Raw genomic sequence first — 15431 nt, forward strand, 5'->3', positions numbered from 1 at the left:
AATTTTTGCACAATTATGTTCACTATATCTGTACACTGAAAGTTACATATTTTAAGAAATTTAGAAAATATAAAACCATTATATGATAAATTATATGGAGAAATATTGAATCGTCATTGTAAACTTTCAGCAATATGTTAAAAATTTGTGATTTAGTCATTTAATAAAATAGAGACATTAATTTACTATATTGTTTTCCTTCCTTTTAATTATTCAAACTGAGACTAATGACCCATCTAAATATGAAAAGGATATTAATGAAATGACAAGCTTTCAGTGTTAAGTTAATATTTTGACAACTACTGTTGAAACAGAAAATGTTAGCAATGGGAAATCAAACAAGAGATTAAAGTTAAATATCAAGTTTAAGAAATGTCAAGAAAAAATAAGGACTAAAATTAGAATAAATCATGAAGATCATAAATCTAATCCTCAAAACATTACAAAAAATATGTCATTTTCAATGTATTAAGAAAAGATGAAAGTTAGGGATTTTGTAAGCAATATTATCCTTCAGAGAGAAGCATCACAAGAAAACATCTAATATTGATGATTCAAGAAATATTTCTGAGAGCATTAGTTAAAGTGATTAAATGTAATTAATTACATGAAGACAGACTGGGGATGCACAGAGCAAAAAACTACTACGTTTTTTTTCTCTTCTAGGATTTTTGAAAAATATTTATTTATTTGGTTGTGCTGGGTCTTATTTGTGGCATACAAACTCTTAGTTGCTTCTTCTAGTATTTTACATGTATACATATACAAACTCATTTTATAATCTTAAAACCATACCTACAAACAATTTCCACTCCACTTTTTCACTTATTTTAATATCATAATTATTTTATGTCATTACATTTTTTGTGAAATTATCATTTTTATTCGTTGTGTTGTAGTCTGCCATATGGATCTGCTCTAATTCATTTCATTGCTCTGTCAATTTTGGAAATTACTACTTCCGTTATAAATGTGTACACAATAAAGATATGTTGCTATCTACTACTTTTTAATCTAAACATTTTGTATTATTATTTTTTTACCATGCCAATCTGTTACTTTAAATAAGTCAACTGGTACTTTTTTGTGTGAATAAAACTAAATCTTAGACCAGAAACAGTAATTGAAGAGCCATAGACTGATTTATGTAATTTTGTAATTCTCAAGTAAAAATGTTTCATGTTTAAAGACATTTGTATGAATGAATTTTATATTGAGATCTTCAGTTTTAGCCTCAAGAAGTTTCTATTGAAAAACCCAAATTCCTATAAGCACAGTTCTTTCTCAAGTACAAAAAAATGTGCTCTTAGGTGTATACAGTGAATCCTTATTCCTCATATAAAAAATGTGATGGCAATACATTGTCTGAGACACATACATGATTCTGATCACATCCAAATAACTTGGCTGGTTCTTAATAATAATCTCTCAAAGACTTAATATGTTATTTTAGATAAAATTACTTGACCCAATTAATATGCTATAGAACTCCATTGAAATACTGTTGCACAATTTACATGCCTCCCACAACTGTCCCCTAATGTTAGGCTTGCATATTTCAAGTGCATTAGAAGCACAATGTGAGAATTTCGTGAGTGTGATTTTTAATGAAACATTTGAAGGCCTCTTTAAATCCAGGGCTACAAAGACCAATTTCATACATTTAGTTCTTTTAAAATCTACAGCATAATCTTGTAAGAAATAGTTAGAGGTAGTTTACATTACTCTCTTTAGGTAGCCTTTGCAGGATACTATTGTAATCGCAAAGGGATGAAAGCTTAAATTTTTATCATTTTATTACTCTTTGTAAATTAAGCCATGTTTGAATAGAAACCCACTGAGAACAGAATAAGTGGGGAAACATTTCGATTACCTTTCTGAAATATACAAGTGGTATTGAATTCAAAAGTTTGCTCAATGGCTTCATGGGGAAATGAATTGTCTGCATTGTATAAAGGGGCTGATGTTTTAACAATTGTTTTTGTGGACAGAATTTGAAGAGGTAATAATTGGATTAGAAACAAAAGGAGATGCTGGGAAGGGAATTGAGAAATGCCCTAAGGTCTGAGCTGCTCTTGGAGAGGGGAATACCAGCAGAGAGAGAAATATGGACATAGCAAAGAGAGGTGTGTTTTCCCATTTCTAATCTCAGTTTCAATTTCTTGATTCCTAAGTATTCTGCACACTATGGACAAACTGTCCCTATGTACAAGCTCCATTTTAATAGGGTGCTAATAATATGATTTATAAAGACAAGGGAATTTTCTTACGTGGAAATTCTAAGCCTAGATAATAGACATTTTACATCAGACTTTCTGCAGAAAATATGTTCCCCTAGACTTAAAGTTGCATCAAAACCAGAACTAGAATCTTCACATTCCAAAATATAAGACCCATGCATGATGAGGGTCTGAGCCACCAGAGGCTTCCCTGGAGGCTCGGATGGTAAAGAATTTGCCTGCAATACAGAAGACCCAGGTTCCAAGCCTGGGTTGGGAAGATCCACTGAAGAAGGAAATGGCTACCCACTCGTCTTCTTGCCTGGAAACCAGACAAGCCTGGCAGGCTACAGTTCACGGGGCCGCAAAGAGCTGAACACGACTAAGCAACTCACACACACACACACACACACACACACACACACATATGCATGATAAGATATATGTGCTTTTCTTTCAAGCTCTTCTAGACTATTTATTCAGAAAAGAATAAATAATACCATGGTATATATAGAGAACAGCCGCTGAGTGAACTGAAGTAAAAAAAAAAAAAGTGTTGAAGATTAAGAGTTGTAGACATGTAGATATGTTGACAAAATACTTGAAAACCAGAAGAGTTAAAAAGTTGGTAACCTTGGAAAAGCTTGTCTTCCCTGAGCCAATAATTGAAACATTTTTCCAAACCCATTTCAGTTTGAGTTCTGAAGTTACAAGTCTGGGATAGAATTCTATTTGCTTGAAGTTCACGCTTATTGCTGGTGACAAGATGAAACTACATATACAACTAGGATAAATATAGCCAGAATCCTAGCTAGTTAGGCTACATCATCAAAAAAAAAAAAAAAAAAGGAAAAAAGAGAGATGAAAGTATAAATAAAAGAATATTCTATGAATCTTCAACCAACTCACTGTCAAAAGCTGAAATCTGATGCAATCTGACATTGTACCAAAATTGAATTTTTATTTAGAGCAAGGAAACAGCATCTTCTAAGAGATTTCATCAAGAATTCTATACTCTAAATATTTCAGTTTTAATCTAAATGTTACTGGTCAATGAGTTATATTGGGGATTGCACTGTTCTTCTCTTAATATCAACACTGACTTTGAAAAATATTATATCTATGTTTAATCTTTTGTGCATGTGTGGGATAAATGATTACAAAAGCCTCATTTTCTCTACTCACACTCAATAAATTAATCTCCTAAAATCCAGAAGAACTAGATTTTTTTCTATATTAGCAGTCTAACCTATCTTGGACTGAGCATCTGCACAGTGTAATTTGACTGTGTGATCCTGAATTAATAGACTCATGAGACTGATTGCATGTGTGTGTGCTAAGTTACTTTATTCATGCCCAGACTCTTTGTGAGCCCATTATCCTGCCTGGCTCCTCTGTCTGTGGGATTCTCCAGTAAAGAAAACTGTAGTGAGTTGCATGCTCTCCTCCAGGGAATCTTCCTGACCCAGAGGTTGAACCCACATCTCTTACATCTCCTCCATTGGCAGGTAGGTTCTTTACAGCTCGTGCCACCTGGGAAGCCCAGAGATTATGTTTACCCTGAAACAATTCAATGATCATTAATTTTTATGAAACATTTTTCACAAACACATTAAAAGAGGAATGCTGTTTTGTGGGAATTGTAAATTAAGGAGAAATAGTAGGTTGAGGTGGAGAAGGCAAAGGCACCCCACTCCAGTACTCTTGCCTGGAAAATCCCATGGATGGAGGAGCCTGGTAGGCTGCAGTCCATGGGGTTGTGAAGACTCAGACATGACTGAGCGACTTCACTTTCACTTTTCACTTTTATGCATTGGAGAAGGAAATGGCCACCCACTCCAGTGTTCTTGCCTGGAGAATCCCAGGGATGGGGTCGCACAGAGTCGGACACGACTGAAGTGACTTAGCAGTAGCAGTAGGTTGAGGAGAGAATTAGATGCATACAACTTTAAACTCAGACAATGCATAAAGAATGAAGAGTCTAAGGTGGTACACAATGGAGCAATGGAGTTTTCAATAAATGCACCTCATAAATGTTATTTGATTGCCTGCAATGTATAAGGCAGGTACTAAAGTACTTGTATTCCCAAGTACATTGGAAGTAAAAATTTCACTTCCTTGTCAAAGCCTTGGCTAATGGAGACAGTAAGATGTGGTGGATTGTATTCTCTGTCAGTTAGGCTATGGCTAGGCTATGTTGCCCAGTTTTTAGGTCAACAGCTAATCTGATAGAGAATGGGCAAACAACCGAGTCTTACCGTATGACACAGGGAACTATATCAGTATCCTGTGATAGACCATAATGGAAAAGAATATGAAAAAGAATATAAGTGAATCACTCTGCTGTCCAACAGAAACTGATATAATATTATAGATCAACTATACTTGAATAAAATAATAAAAAGAACTAGTCTGGTGTCTCTGTGAAAGCATTATGGATGTGATTAACATTTAAAATTAGTTGAGTCTAATATAGACCTAAGATAGATCATTCCCCCTATGATGTGGGTGGGCCTCATCCAATCAGTTGAAGGCCTTCAGATTTAAGATTGAGGTTTCCCACAGAAGAAGAAATCCTGCCTTAGGGCTTCCACATAGAAATATGCTTGAGTTTCTAGTCTGGCTACAGATGTCAGACTCAAGACTCTAATATTGACTTGTATCCACAGTCTGCTGACTTAGTCTGTGGTTTTTGGATTCCATGATGAGTATCAACTCATATTTGAATTCCCTGCTGCCTGGTTGGCCCTACAAATTTGACACACATACCACTCCACCAACCATTACCAGAGCCAGTTGCTTAAAATTAGAATATGGAGCCAATGTTAGTGATGGAGAGATAAAAAATCCAGATCTAGATATAAATATTAATTCTACTGGTTCTGTTTTTCTCTGGAGAAAAATATTCTTTTGGCATAAGACCCAGCAATTTTCTCACGAAATTAGTTTATAGTTAGACATGTAAATCTAGTAGAAAGTGGTACCAGATAGCTTTCATCCTCTGAAATTAACATCTTCTTGTATTTAAGCAGGAAACAAAATAGATTCACACAAGAAGCAATTATTTAATTTAGCATTTATTCTCAGAGCATAACACCATCAATTTTTATTTTTTCTACTTCTGTATGCTTGTGTATCATGAAAATGTGTCTGTATACATGTTCCAATTATTTAAGCTTATCTCACATTAAGGAGAAGGAAATAGCAACAACCCACTCCAGTATTCTTGCCTGGAGAATCCCAGGGACAGAGGAGCCTGGTGGGCTGCTGTCTAAGGCATCACACAGAGTTGGACACGACTGAAGCGACTTAGCAGCTGCACATTAAGGAACAACAAAATAAAGCAATGTGAAATAAAAGTTTATCTACTCTAGCCTTTATTTCACATATATTGATTATAATAATTTCATAAGAAATTTCTTTTTTATATAAGCAAAAATCTCTATTTTCTGTATTTGACAATTATAAATAAGATGTAATTTTAGCCAATTCTCCATTCTCCATATTATTTTTAGTGCTTTATCAAATATATTGGTCAGTTAAAAATGTATTTGTATTTTAATTTCAATATTCAAATTTCAGGAATGTCATCAATTTAAACACACACTATTTGATAGTTTCTGTTGAAAAATATAAATCTAACTTTCCCTACTCTTTTTGCTTGCTTTTCCATTAGCACATAGAAATTTTGTAAATGTTTGTTTTATATAAGATAGGAACACTAACTTTCTGTCCTTATAACTTTTTCTTTCACAATAGGCATTTCTAGCATTAATCCCACATGTACAATGACTGTAAGGTTTCCAGGGACTATGATTTGAAAATTCTGAAGCCATCAATTAGTTCATATAATCAATTATCCCTGATTTGTCATTGGTGATGTATACAGTGGATGTGGATTCTCAGGCCGAAGGATGTGAATTAAGGCTGTCATCACTGACGTCTGGTTTTCATCACCTCTTCAATTTTTCTCTTTCTTATAGAAAAATATACGTGTGTGTGTGTGTGTGTGTGTGTGTGTGTGTGAGTGTTATTTATAGGTGTCTCAGAAGGTAAAGAATCTACCTGCAATGCAAGTGACCCAGGTTTGATCCCTGAGTTGGGAAGATACCCTGGAGAAGGAAGTGGCAACCCACTGCAGTATTCTTGCCTAACGAATTCCACAGACAGAAGAGCCTGGTGGGCTATAGTCCATGGGGATGCAAAGAGTAGGACATGACTGAGCAATTAACATTTCACTTTCACTATTTCATACACACACTTGTATACATACAGAGAGAGAGAGATATAATTCTATATGCTTTCTACTTCAATTGTTTTAGGAGGAAGTCTAAGGCTTAAAAAAGAGACATTCAGTTAAATAAACTTTACATCCCTATTGTCCAGATATGTCACAAAACTAACAAAACAATTTTTGCTTTTTTCAGCTTTAGCTTCCAAATAGTTAGCTACAACTGCTAATTCTGTAGGAATCTAAGAGAAAACTACTTTGTAAAATGATTCTGTTTGGATTTATATTATAATTTGGATGCCACATTTCTGATATCTGTCTGTTAGATCAGATTTATCATTCATACTATTTCTTAAAATAGCTTTTATTGGAGTATAGTTGATTTATAATGCTATGTTTGTTTCTGCTGTACAGTTGTATATATGAAAATATATGCATATATGTATACACACACACACACACACACACACACACACACACACACACACATGCATACACTCTGTTTTAGATTCTTTTCCCATATAGATCATTACAGAGAATTGAGCTCCCTATGCTATACAGTAGGTTCTTCTTACATAATGTTTTTATAAAAATATAAATCGGCTACAAAATTGAGTGAATTGCTTTCTCAGAAACAAATATCAGTATTTTTATATGTGTTTATTTATTTACATACATGCACAACTTACTCAAAATACATTTAGTCAGTATTGATTTGACGTGATTATAAAACTAAAGTGCACATACAATTTCAAATGTTTTAATACTAAAGTATTGATTAACAAAAATGGTGATTCTATTTATTAATTTAGACTATAAATGAAATAGTTTTAAATAAAAAATAGTTTGTTTTAAATATTCATACAAGTATTGAGTTAAATTATTTCCTTTCTTCAAAATAGGACACATTAGGTCATTTTGTCCTATAGTGTCTGAAGACATGCTGACCTAACTTATCTCACTCTCAAAATTTTTTTCCTTTTCATCCTAGGATATGGCTTTAAGGTGTAAACCATTGTTTCCATAAATTAACATATGGCAACACTGGCTACTAGTAGATTGGAAACAGGAGTTGAAAATAAAGGATCTAAACCAAGGCATTAATATATATTTTTGCACACATCTGGAGACCATGCCAACCTTAAAATAAGTATCAAGAGAGGGTTGTATTCTGAGGTCCACCAATATTTTATTTTTGGATGGCTGCACTTGTGTGGGAACACATAGGTAATTCAGGTACCTTCAGTATTACATATTTTGATGTACAAACATATATTTATGTGGATATATATGTATGTGTGTGTGTGTATATATATATATATATATATATAGCTGTGGGACTTCAGTGGTAAAGAATCTGCCTGCCAAGCAGGAGTTGCAGGTTGGATCCCTGGGTCAGAAAGATCCCCTGGAGAAGGAAATGGCAACCGACTCTAATATTCTTGCCTGGAAAATTCCATGGACAGAGGAGCCTGGTGGGCTACAGTCCATGGGGTAGCAAAAGAGTTGGATTTGACTTAGCAACTAAACAATAACAACAGAATGTATAACCATAGCAGTAGAAACATAATTTATTATTACCTTGCACAAAAGTATACTCCCTAATATGTAAAATCAATACCCATTTAGTCAGATATTCTTTTATTTTCTAAATGTGTATCAAAATTTTACACAAAACAATTTTTTCTGCGAAAGGTAAGGTACAGATAGATATCAATAAATAAAGGAATTGATGTTTATCCATCTAAATCTAAGTCATTCATTCCATTGTGAGCGCATGAAAAAATAAGATGAAAAACAAAAGGGAATTCACATTTATAAAGCAGCTAATATACCCCAAATTTCATCAGATTATTTGCAGTTTATTTTCTTTTACTGTGTAACCGTTGCCCACCAAAATGAGAGACATTGTAAATTAAAGAGCCAGTAAAGTTCTGTCATGTTCATTTTTGGTATTCAATTCTAGTGCTTTTATTTTAATTACAGACAAGTAATTAAGAATACATGATATATTATTTTCCTCTTCAAATATAAAACCTGAAGAGAGTAACAGATAATATCATAGCTTTAATATGGTCCCCCCAAAATGTCTCACATATGTATAGATTTCATTGTATTTCCAAAATACAATTCTACGTAAAATTACTGCATAAAACTATAAAGGAATTTTTAAAATACTTGCCTGAAATCCAAGGAGCTTTTCACTCGGCTTAATGTGCCTCTGAAATTCACATTCTATGGGTTGTATCACTTTGATTCCATCTTCATAAAAAACATAGAACATGTTCCCAATTCCCAGACCTTAGGAATAAAAACATATTCAAAAGTTCAAAATAAAATTATCAGAAACCTTTACGATGAAAACTCAGTGCCTGTCATATTGCTGGTGGGAGATCAATTTGTGAAGTTGTGTAATGTTAATAAAGCAAACCATGTGAGACCTTTACCAAACGTCCAAGTAAATCTGTGATATGCAGAAATTCCACTTCTCCCTAATGAGCACATCAGCGCTTTCTTTGTAAGTCAACAAATGTTTCAGATATTTTAAACTAATTATAAATGTAAATTATGAAACCTTTGATACACAGATTATGTCTGCTACCTTCCCACTTAATTTAGGTGTTGATTTAAGATATAAAAGCACTTTCTGAAAAATCATGTTTATCCTATTTCTTGTTCGAGTTCCCTAGGGAAAATAAACTGTCCTTTGCAGGAATTTAGAAACAAAATCTTATTGTTCTGGAAACAAAAAGATCAGTTCCTCTAGATTTGGGAGAATATGTATTGAATATTTTCCAAAAATAACATTTGTAAATGTAATCCCATTAGAGGTCTTACATGTTACTTTTCATAATGATAAATTTTAGGGTTAGTTTCTCCACCTTAAAATTTGAATTAATATAAGGTCTTGCAAAAATCTCACTTAAATCATACTATTAATTTTTTTCACACTGCAGGTTTGGGTTTGTGACATCTTAGAAATCCATCTCACTTACATTATAAACCCACTCCTCATGGGTGCAGGATGCTACAGATTAGACACCTGAAATGCCCGTGAGAATTAATGGAGGTCTGCACCTGGGGACTTGTCACCTCTGATTACACAGCTCTTCTCTTTGTTTCCTCTGCTTCTGTCTTGTTCCAACTTGTCCAGACTAAGGGCATGTAGTCTTTCCTTTCCTGATCCTTTCCTGATTACCTCATCCAGGTATACCAATTTGTAAACCATATTTATTCAGTTTAATTCTACCACAAATCCAGTGAGAGCATATGTCCTTTAATAGTTAAGTAATTATATTGAAATCTTGGTAGATTGAAAACCCAATTGCTTAAAATGTTTAACATCTGAAAACATTTTTAATTTTTATTTCAATTGACAATACTTGCAAAGTCTATGAAATCAAGACTGAGGATCCCAAGTATTTGATTTGCAAATAAATAAAATTATTTAACTTAAGCTGTATTTTCTTTTATTAAATATGTTTCTAGCTAATTTAAAATGTCACCAGTTCTGCCTATTTGATCTATGTCCATCTATTCCTATGATTATGAGGAAAATGTATTTGATCAGAATTATAACTTTATTGGTGTTTATAAATAATGCAGTTATTTCTAACTAATAATGCATATCCGTTTTAATATTATTTTGACAAATCATATTGTTTTAGAAATATTTTACCATTCTTATATTTTAATACATGTTATTTTTATCAGTTAATTGTGCATTTTAGTTCCAGAATGCACAACATCACAATGAGATGTTCCTGAATAGTAGCAGAAATGGCAAGGACTAAATTCAAGTTGTTTTTCATGAAATAAAATTTAAGACTTGTCAGCTGTTATTCATAATTACAGCTCTGCATACAGAAACATCAATTCTATACCCAAAGGTATACAAAACTCAGTTTTTATGCAAAAAATAATTTGTATCAATAAGCTTTTGTATAAACATGGATAGATGGTTGATGTGCACTACCTATTAGTGACTTGCAAATTAACATGACTGGGTGTTGAAACTTATGAGCACAAGCAAGCTGTGATGTGGTGTCTGATATTCACTTGTGTCAGTTACTTTGTTTGATGATGATTACAAAGCACATAGCATTTTTTAATGAACGTGACGCTACCCTCCTTCAGCTGCTGCACAATTCTGCTCCACAGTCAGCGATTTGAATGTGTTTGAATTTGACAACTACTCCAAGTCCAGACTGTTTGCAAAGTTTCTTGAAGTATCTTCTGTCCTTTCTCCTATGGATGTTTTCAATGTTATATATATATATATTGAATATATATATTCAATATATTCAATGTTCAGTTGAATATATTCAATACTTTATATATATATATATATTTTTAATTTTTTTTTTTTTTTACTATATTCTGTGCATAGTGCAATCAGTGAGATTCCACTGTCCTTTTGCACAGATTAAGTTTCTGGGAGTTATTTTCCTCTGAAAACCTGCTTAATCCATCCAAATCGCTTTCAACACTGAAAGTCCATTTTCTTACTTTTTAAAATGTGAGTTACACATCAGGATTTTTACAGAGTATAAACTACTTTCCAAGTTACAAGTTATTGAGAAATACAAATAACTTTAAGCAAGGTGCATTTTACTGTTTTTGGTGGGAATATAACTCCTTAGTGCTTATGAAATAGTATTGCCAACAAAATATTATGTACAAATATGTTAAAATGATAATATAAATGAACCAGGTATCAGTCACTCTGCTAGGAAATAAAACTTAATCCTCAGAGCTATTGATGAATTCCTCTCTTCCTCACCTTAACAAGGTTTATTTTGCCATTCATTTTCATGCTAGACATATCTTATTCATCAATTATCCTTTAGATTTTAGCAGAAGAGTTCATAATCTGAGTATATGATAAAGATGTATCATTCTAAATTTGCTACTATAGTATTATAATTTATTTTGAATATGCTGCACAGAAGAATACAAATTACCTGATGCTGGGGATCTTGGTAATTGAAGACACATGCTGATTTTTACATTAGGGGCATTCATTAGCTTTATTTGCATAAGAAGCAATAATGTACCTGTTAGGGAAAGCACACTGATTGAAACCACCCACCCTGGCCAGGCACCAGAGTACCTATCTACATGAGTTGTTTTACAACAGAAGCTCCTGCTAAGGAACACGGAGCTAATAAGCCACTGCCAACTGGAAGAGTTCGGGAAAGGTCTAAAGGAGACACCACATGTCCGACCACCTCCCAGAATCCTTCTCTCTGGCATCCATCTTGGCTGAACAAGGCATGCACCACCAGGAAGGACTGATTCAGAGTCAGAATGACTGGCTAAAGACAACCCGGAAACTAATCCCATCACCATAAAACCGAGACTGTGAGCCACGTGGCAGAGCTGTTCCCCTTAACTTACTGCTCTCCACCGGGTGCCCTTTCCCAATCAAATCTCTTGCTTTGTCAGCACATGTGTCTCCTTGGACAATTCATTTCTGAATGTTAAACAAAAGCCCAGTTTGGGGCCCTGGAAGGGGTCCCCCTTCCTGCAACATACCTGTGTATGTTCAGTATAACTATGTCATTATAACATATTTCCATGTTCTAACAGTTTAAAAAATTTTTTTGGTATGAGAGACTGTTAACAGAGATAAATCCCATTCTGGATTCAGATAGCTCAGAGGTAAACCATAGCTATAGCACTTTCTGTTATATCATGGGGAAGTTATTTACTATATAACTTCTGTGTTGTAATTGTAAGACGTAAATAAGATGGAGAAAGGAAAACATGTAGCCAAGTGACTTGAACTCTTACTATGAGTTCAAGAAATATTGAATTGTCCCTATTTTTGTGATTGACATTATCTCTTTGAAACATCATTGGGCCAAAATAGCGAAATGACATATAACCAAATGTACATACTGTCCTCATGTTTTCCTCAAATCTACACTGTGAGATATGCTACTAGTATATTTCAGTTTTTTATGAGGTTGAATTCTATGAATACATGAGCCTCCTAAAAGAACAACCTGATTTTCTAGTAGAATGGTTGATCTTTTCAGGGGGGTCTGCAAATTCAAACTATTTTCATAATAATGCTAAGATGTCATTTGCATTTTTCTCTTTCATTCAAATGTAGAGTTGTAGCTCTTGACAGTTTACATGATATGTGGTGTTATGATGATATCACAACAGTTCAATGCAGAAGCAGATATAGGAATTCTACATTTTTATTCAGTCAAATATTTTTAAAAATGCAGTGTTCAACAGTGAGCCTTTTCAATTTTTAAATAACACTTTACAAATAATATGGTATTTATGGCTATATGTAATGAGCTTACTACAATTATTTTTAATAAATTATTAAATATATATTTGAATTTTGCTTTAATTTCTAATATGGTAATTAAAGTGGATAGAAATAACCTACATAAACAAAAGCTCTTTGGGTTGTCAATAATTGTGAAGAGTGTAAAAGATTTCTGAGTCCCAAAAATCTGACCGTTAGTTTCAATTACAATTCTTTCCTCATTGATGTATTGCAGTTTATTACAAAAGTTCTTGATGTAAGTAAAAGCTTTACAACTGTAGTCATTGTAAAGTTTAGAAATATGTGCTGTTTGTCTTTTTTCATCACTTGGTGAAAACAGACATAAGTACTTTGTCTTTTTCAGGTCGATAGTTAATCTAACAAGGTATAGTAGCTCAAAAAAGTGATCTATAATTTGTTTTTTCCTTGTGAGCTTTTTCTCTGCTTTGTTTTTCTTTCTATACAGAAAAGACATACACAAGAAGAGAAGTATTTCCCAGAGGATTTTTTGATCAATACTGTACTTTTAAATATATGAGATGGACTGAGAAAAAAAAAATGGATGTAATTTACATCCTTGTATCAATCCTTTGAGGACTGCTACACAAGAATAACAGTGCATTATGATAATATAGTTACATTATGTGTTATATATAACACTATATTCCATAAATTATATCAAAATAATGGTTATTTGTGATTATTGGATGAATATTTAAGTCAATAATAAAAAATATTTTGTGGTGTTTGCCTTCCTCTGGAGTAAATTGCCATTACTTTGATATTTAATTTATGGTCAATAGCAAATTATAAATCCTACAATATAGTGAGTTGGTAACCAATCAAAGGTCATTTTTTTTTCATTTATTTTTATTAGTTGGAGGCTAATTACTTTACAATATTGTAGTGTTTTTTGCCATACATTGACATGAATCAGCCATGGATTTACATGTGTTCCCCATTCTGACCACCTCCCCCAACTCCTTCCCCATCCCATCCCTCTGGGTCTTCCCAGTGCACCAGCCCTGAGCACTTGTCTTATGCATCCAACCTGGGCTGGCGATCTGTTTCACATTTGAAAATATACATGCTTCAGTGCTAGTCTCTCAGATCATCCCACCCTCGCCTTCTCCCACAGAGTCCAAAAGTCTGTTCGATAGTAAATTTTGTGTTAAAGAATGTCCTTCATTGATTGATATTATCTTATTCTCTTCCCTTTCAACTAATTCTAAAGTTATTTTTTAATAAAGAAGAATATAGGCAAAAATAGATGGTCTGCATTGTATTTCTCACCTTGAATAACCCAACAGGGATGGATTTTCAGTTTATGAATGTTCCCATTTTTGACACTCAGTTTGGAGCTAAAATCCTTTTCACATACATAGCAACACCAAACCATCACACCTCAGTGAGATATTTATGTTTTGTTCAATTGAAATGAGAGTGACTTCCTCTTTCAATCTTCTAGATTTTTGGAGAGTGATCGTGTTAAACTTATTAGGCACTATTAATTCAGGAAGTGGACACTATCTGAACATTATATATTATTGGTCAGAATGATATTATCCAAAGCTAGTCTTAAGTCAGAATTCAGTTCCCTGAACTTTCAAAGATAAGCTGAAAAAGTTGAATGCAAACCTGCATGATTGATTTCACATTCAATTATTAACATAGCAAAGGTTATATCATAATAGAACATTTGTTTGCTATGTAGTTAATATTAGGATAAATTATATATATATATATATATATATATATATAATTATGTGTATGTACACGTGTTTGTGTATATACATATATTTGTTGTTGTTCATTCACTAAGTCGTGTCTGACTCTGAGACCTGATGGACTGTAGTATGCCAGGTTTCTCTGTCCTCCACTATCTTTATAGCATCAAATTTTATTTTCACTGGGCTTTCCTAATAGTTCAGTTGGTAAAGAATCCACCTGCAATGCAGGAGACCCCAGTTCAATTCCTCGGTTGGGAAGATTCCCTGGAGAAGGGAATGGCTACCAACTTCAGTATTTTGGTCTGGAGAAGTCCATGGACTGTATGGTTCATGCAGTTGAAAAGAGTCAGACACAACAGAGTGACTTTCACTGATTTTCACCACCGGACATGTCCACAGCTGAGCATCATTGCTGCTTTGGCCTAGCTGCTCATTCTTACTGGAGCTATTAGTAATTGCCCTCTGCTCTTCCCCAGTAGCATGTGGGACACCTTCCAACCTGGGAGCTCATCTTCTGGCATCATATCTTTTTGCCTTTATATGGTGTTCATAGGGTTCTCCAGGCAAGAATCCTGGAGTGGATTGCCATTCCTTCTCCTGTGAACCACATTTTGTCAGAAGTTTTGACTATGACCCACCCATCTTGGGTTGCCTGTATGGCGTGGCTCATAGCTTCTTTGAGTTACACAAGCTCCTTCTCCATGACAAGGTTGTGATCTATGAAGTGGGTATACAAATACGAATACATGTATATGTGGATGTGTATATGCACATATATCTGCAAATGGTTATCTTGTCAGATTCCTTTTTTGATCTGAAAACAGTTTTATGAGATTAAATGCTAAAACATAACATTTGTTTTTAACAGAGAAGATATGGAACTTGTAAATGAAAATATTGACAGCTTCATCACTCTGGCATTGGCATCATGAACAGACAGTAGAAGGTGTGATCGCTCC

At 33.7% G+C, this 15431-nt stretch overlaps 1 protein-coding gene across 1 annotated transcript in view; it reads right to left on the minus strand.

The window, feature by feature from the left end:
- Window positions 1-15431, minus strand: part of FSTL5 (follistatin like 5) — an 864841-nt gene that overhangs the window by 100448 nt on the left and 748962 nt on the right. Inside the window, exon 12 of the mRNA XM_061140881.1 lies at window positions 8633-8751. Within this exon, the coding sequence (XP_060996864.1) occupies window positions 8633-8751 (119 nt within the window). The remainder of the gene's footprint in view (window positions 1-8632; window positions 8752-15431) is intronic.

This window comes from Dama dama, chromosome 5 (assembly GCF_033118175.1).
Source record: "Dama dama isolate Ldn47 chromosome 5, ASM3311817v1, whole genome shotgun sequence".
In the NCBI taxonomy this organism is placed as follows: domain Eukaryota; kingdom Metazoa; phylum Chordata; class Mammalia; order Artiodactyla; family Cervidae; genus Dama; species Dama dama.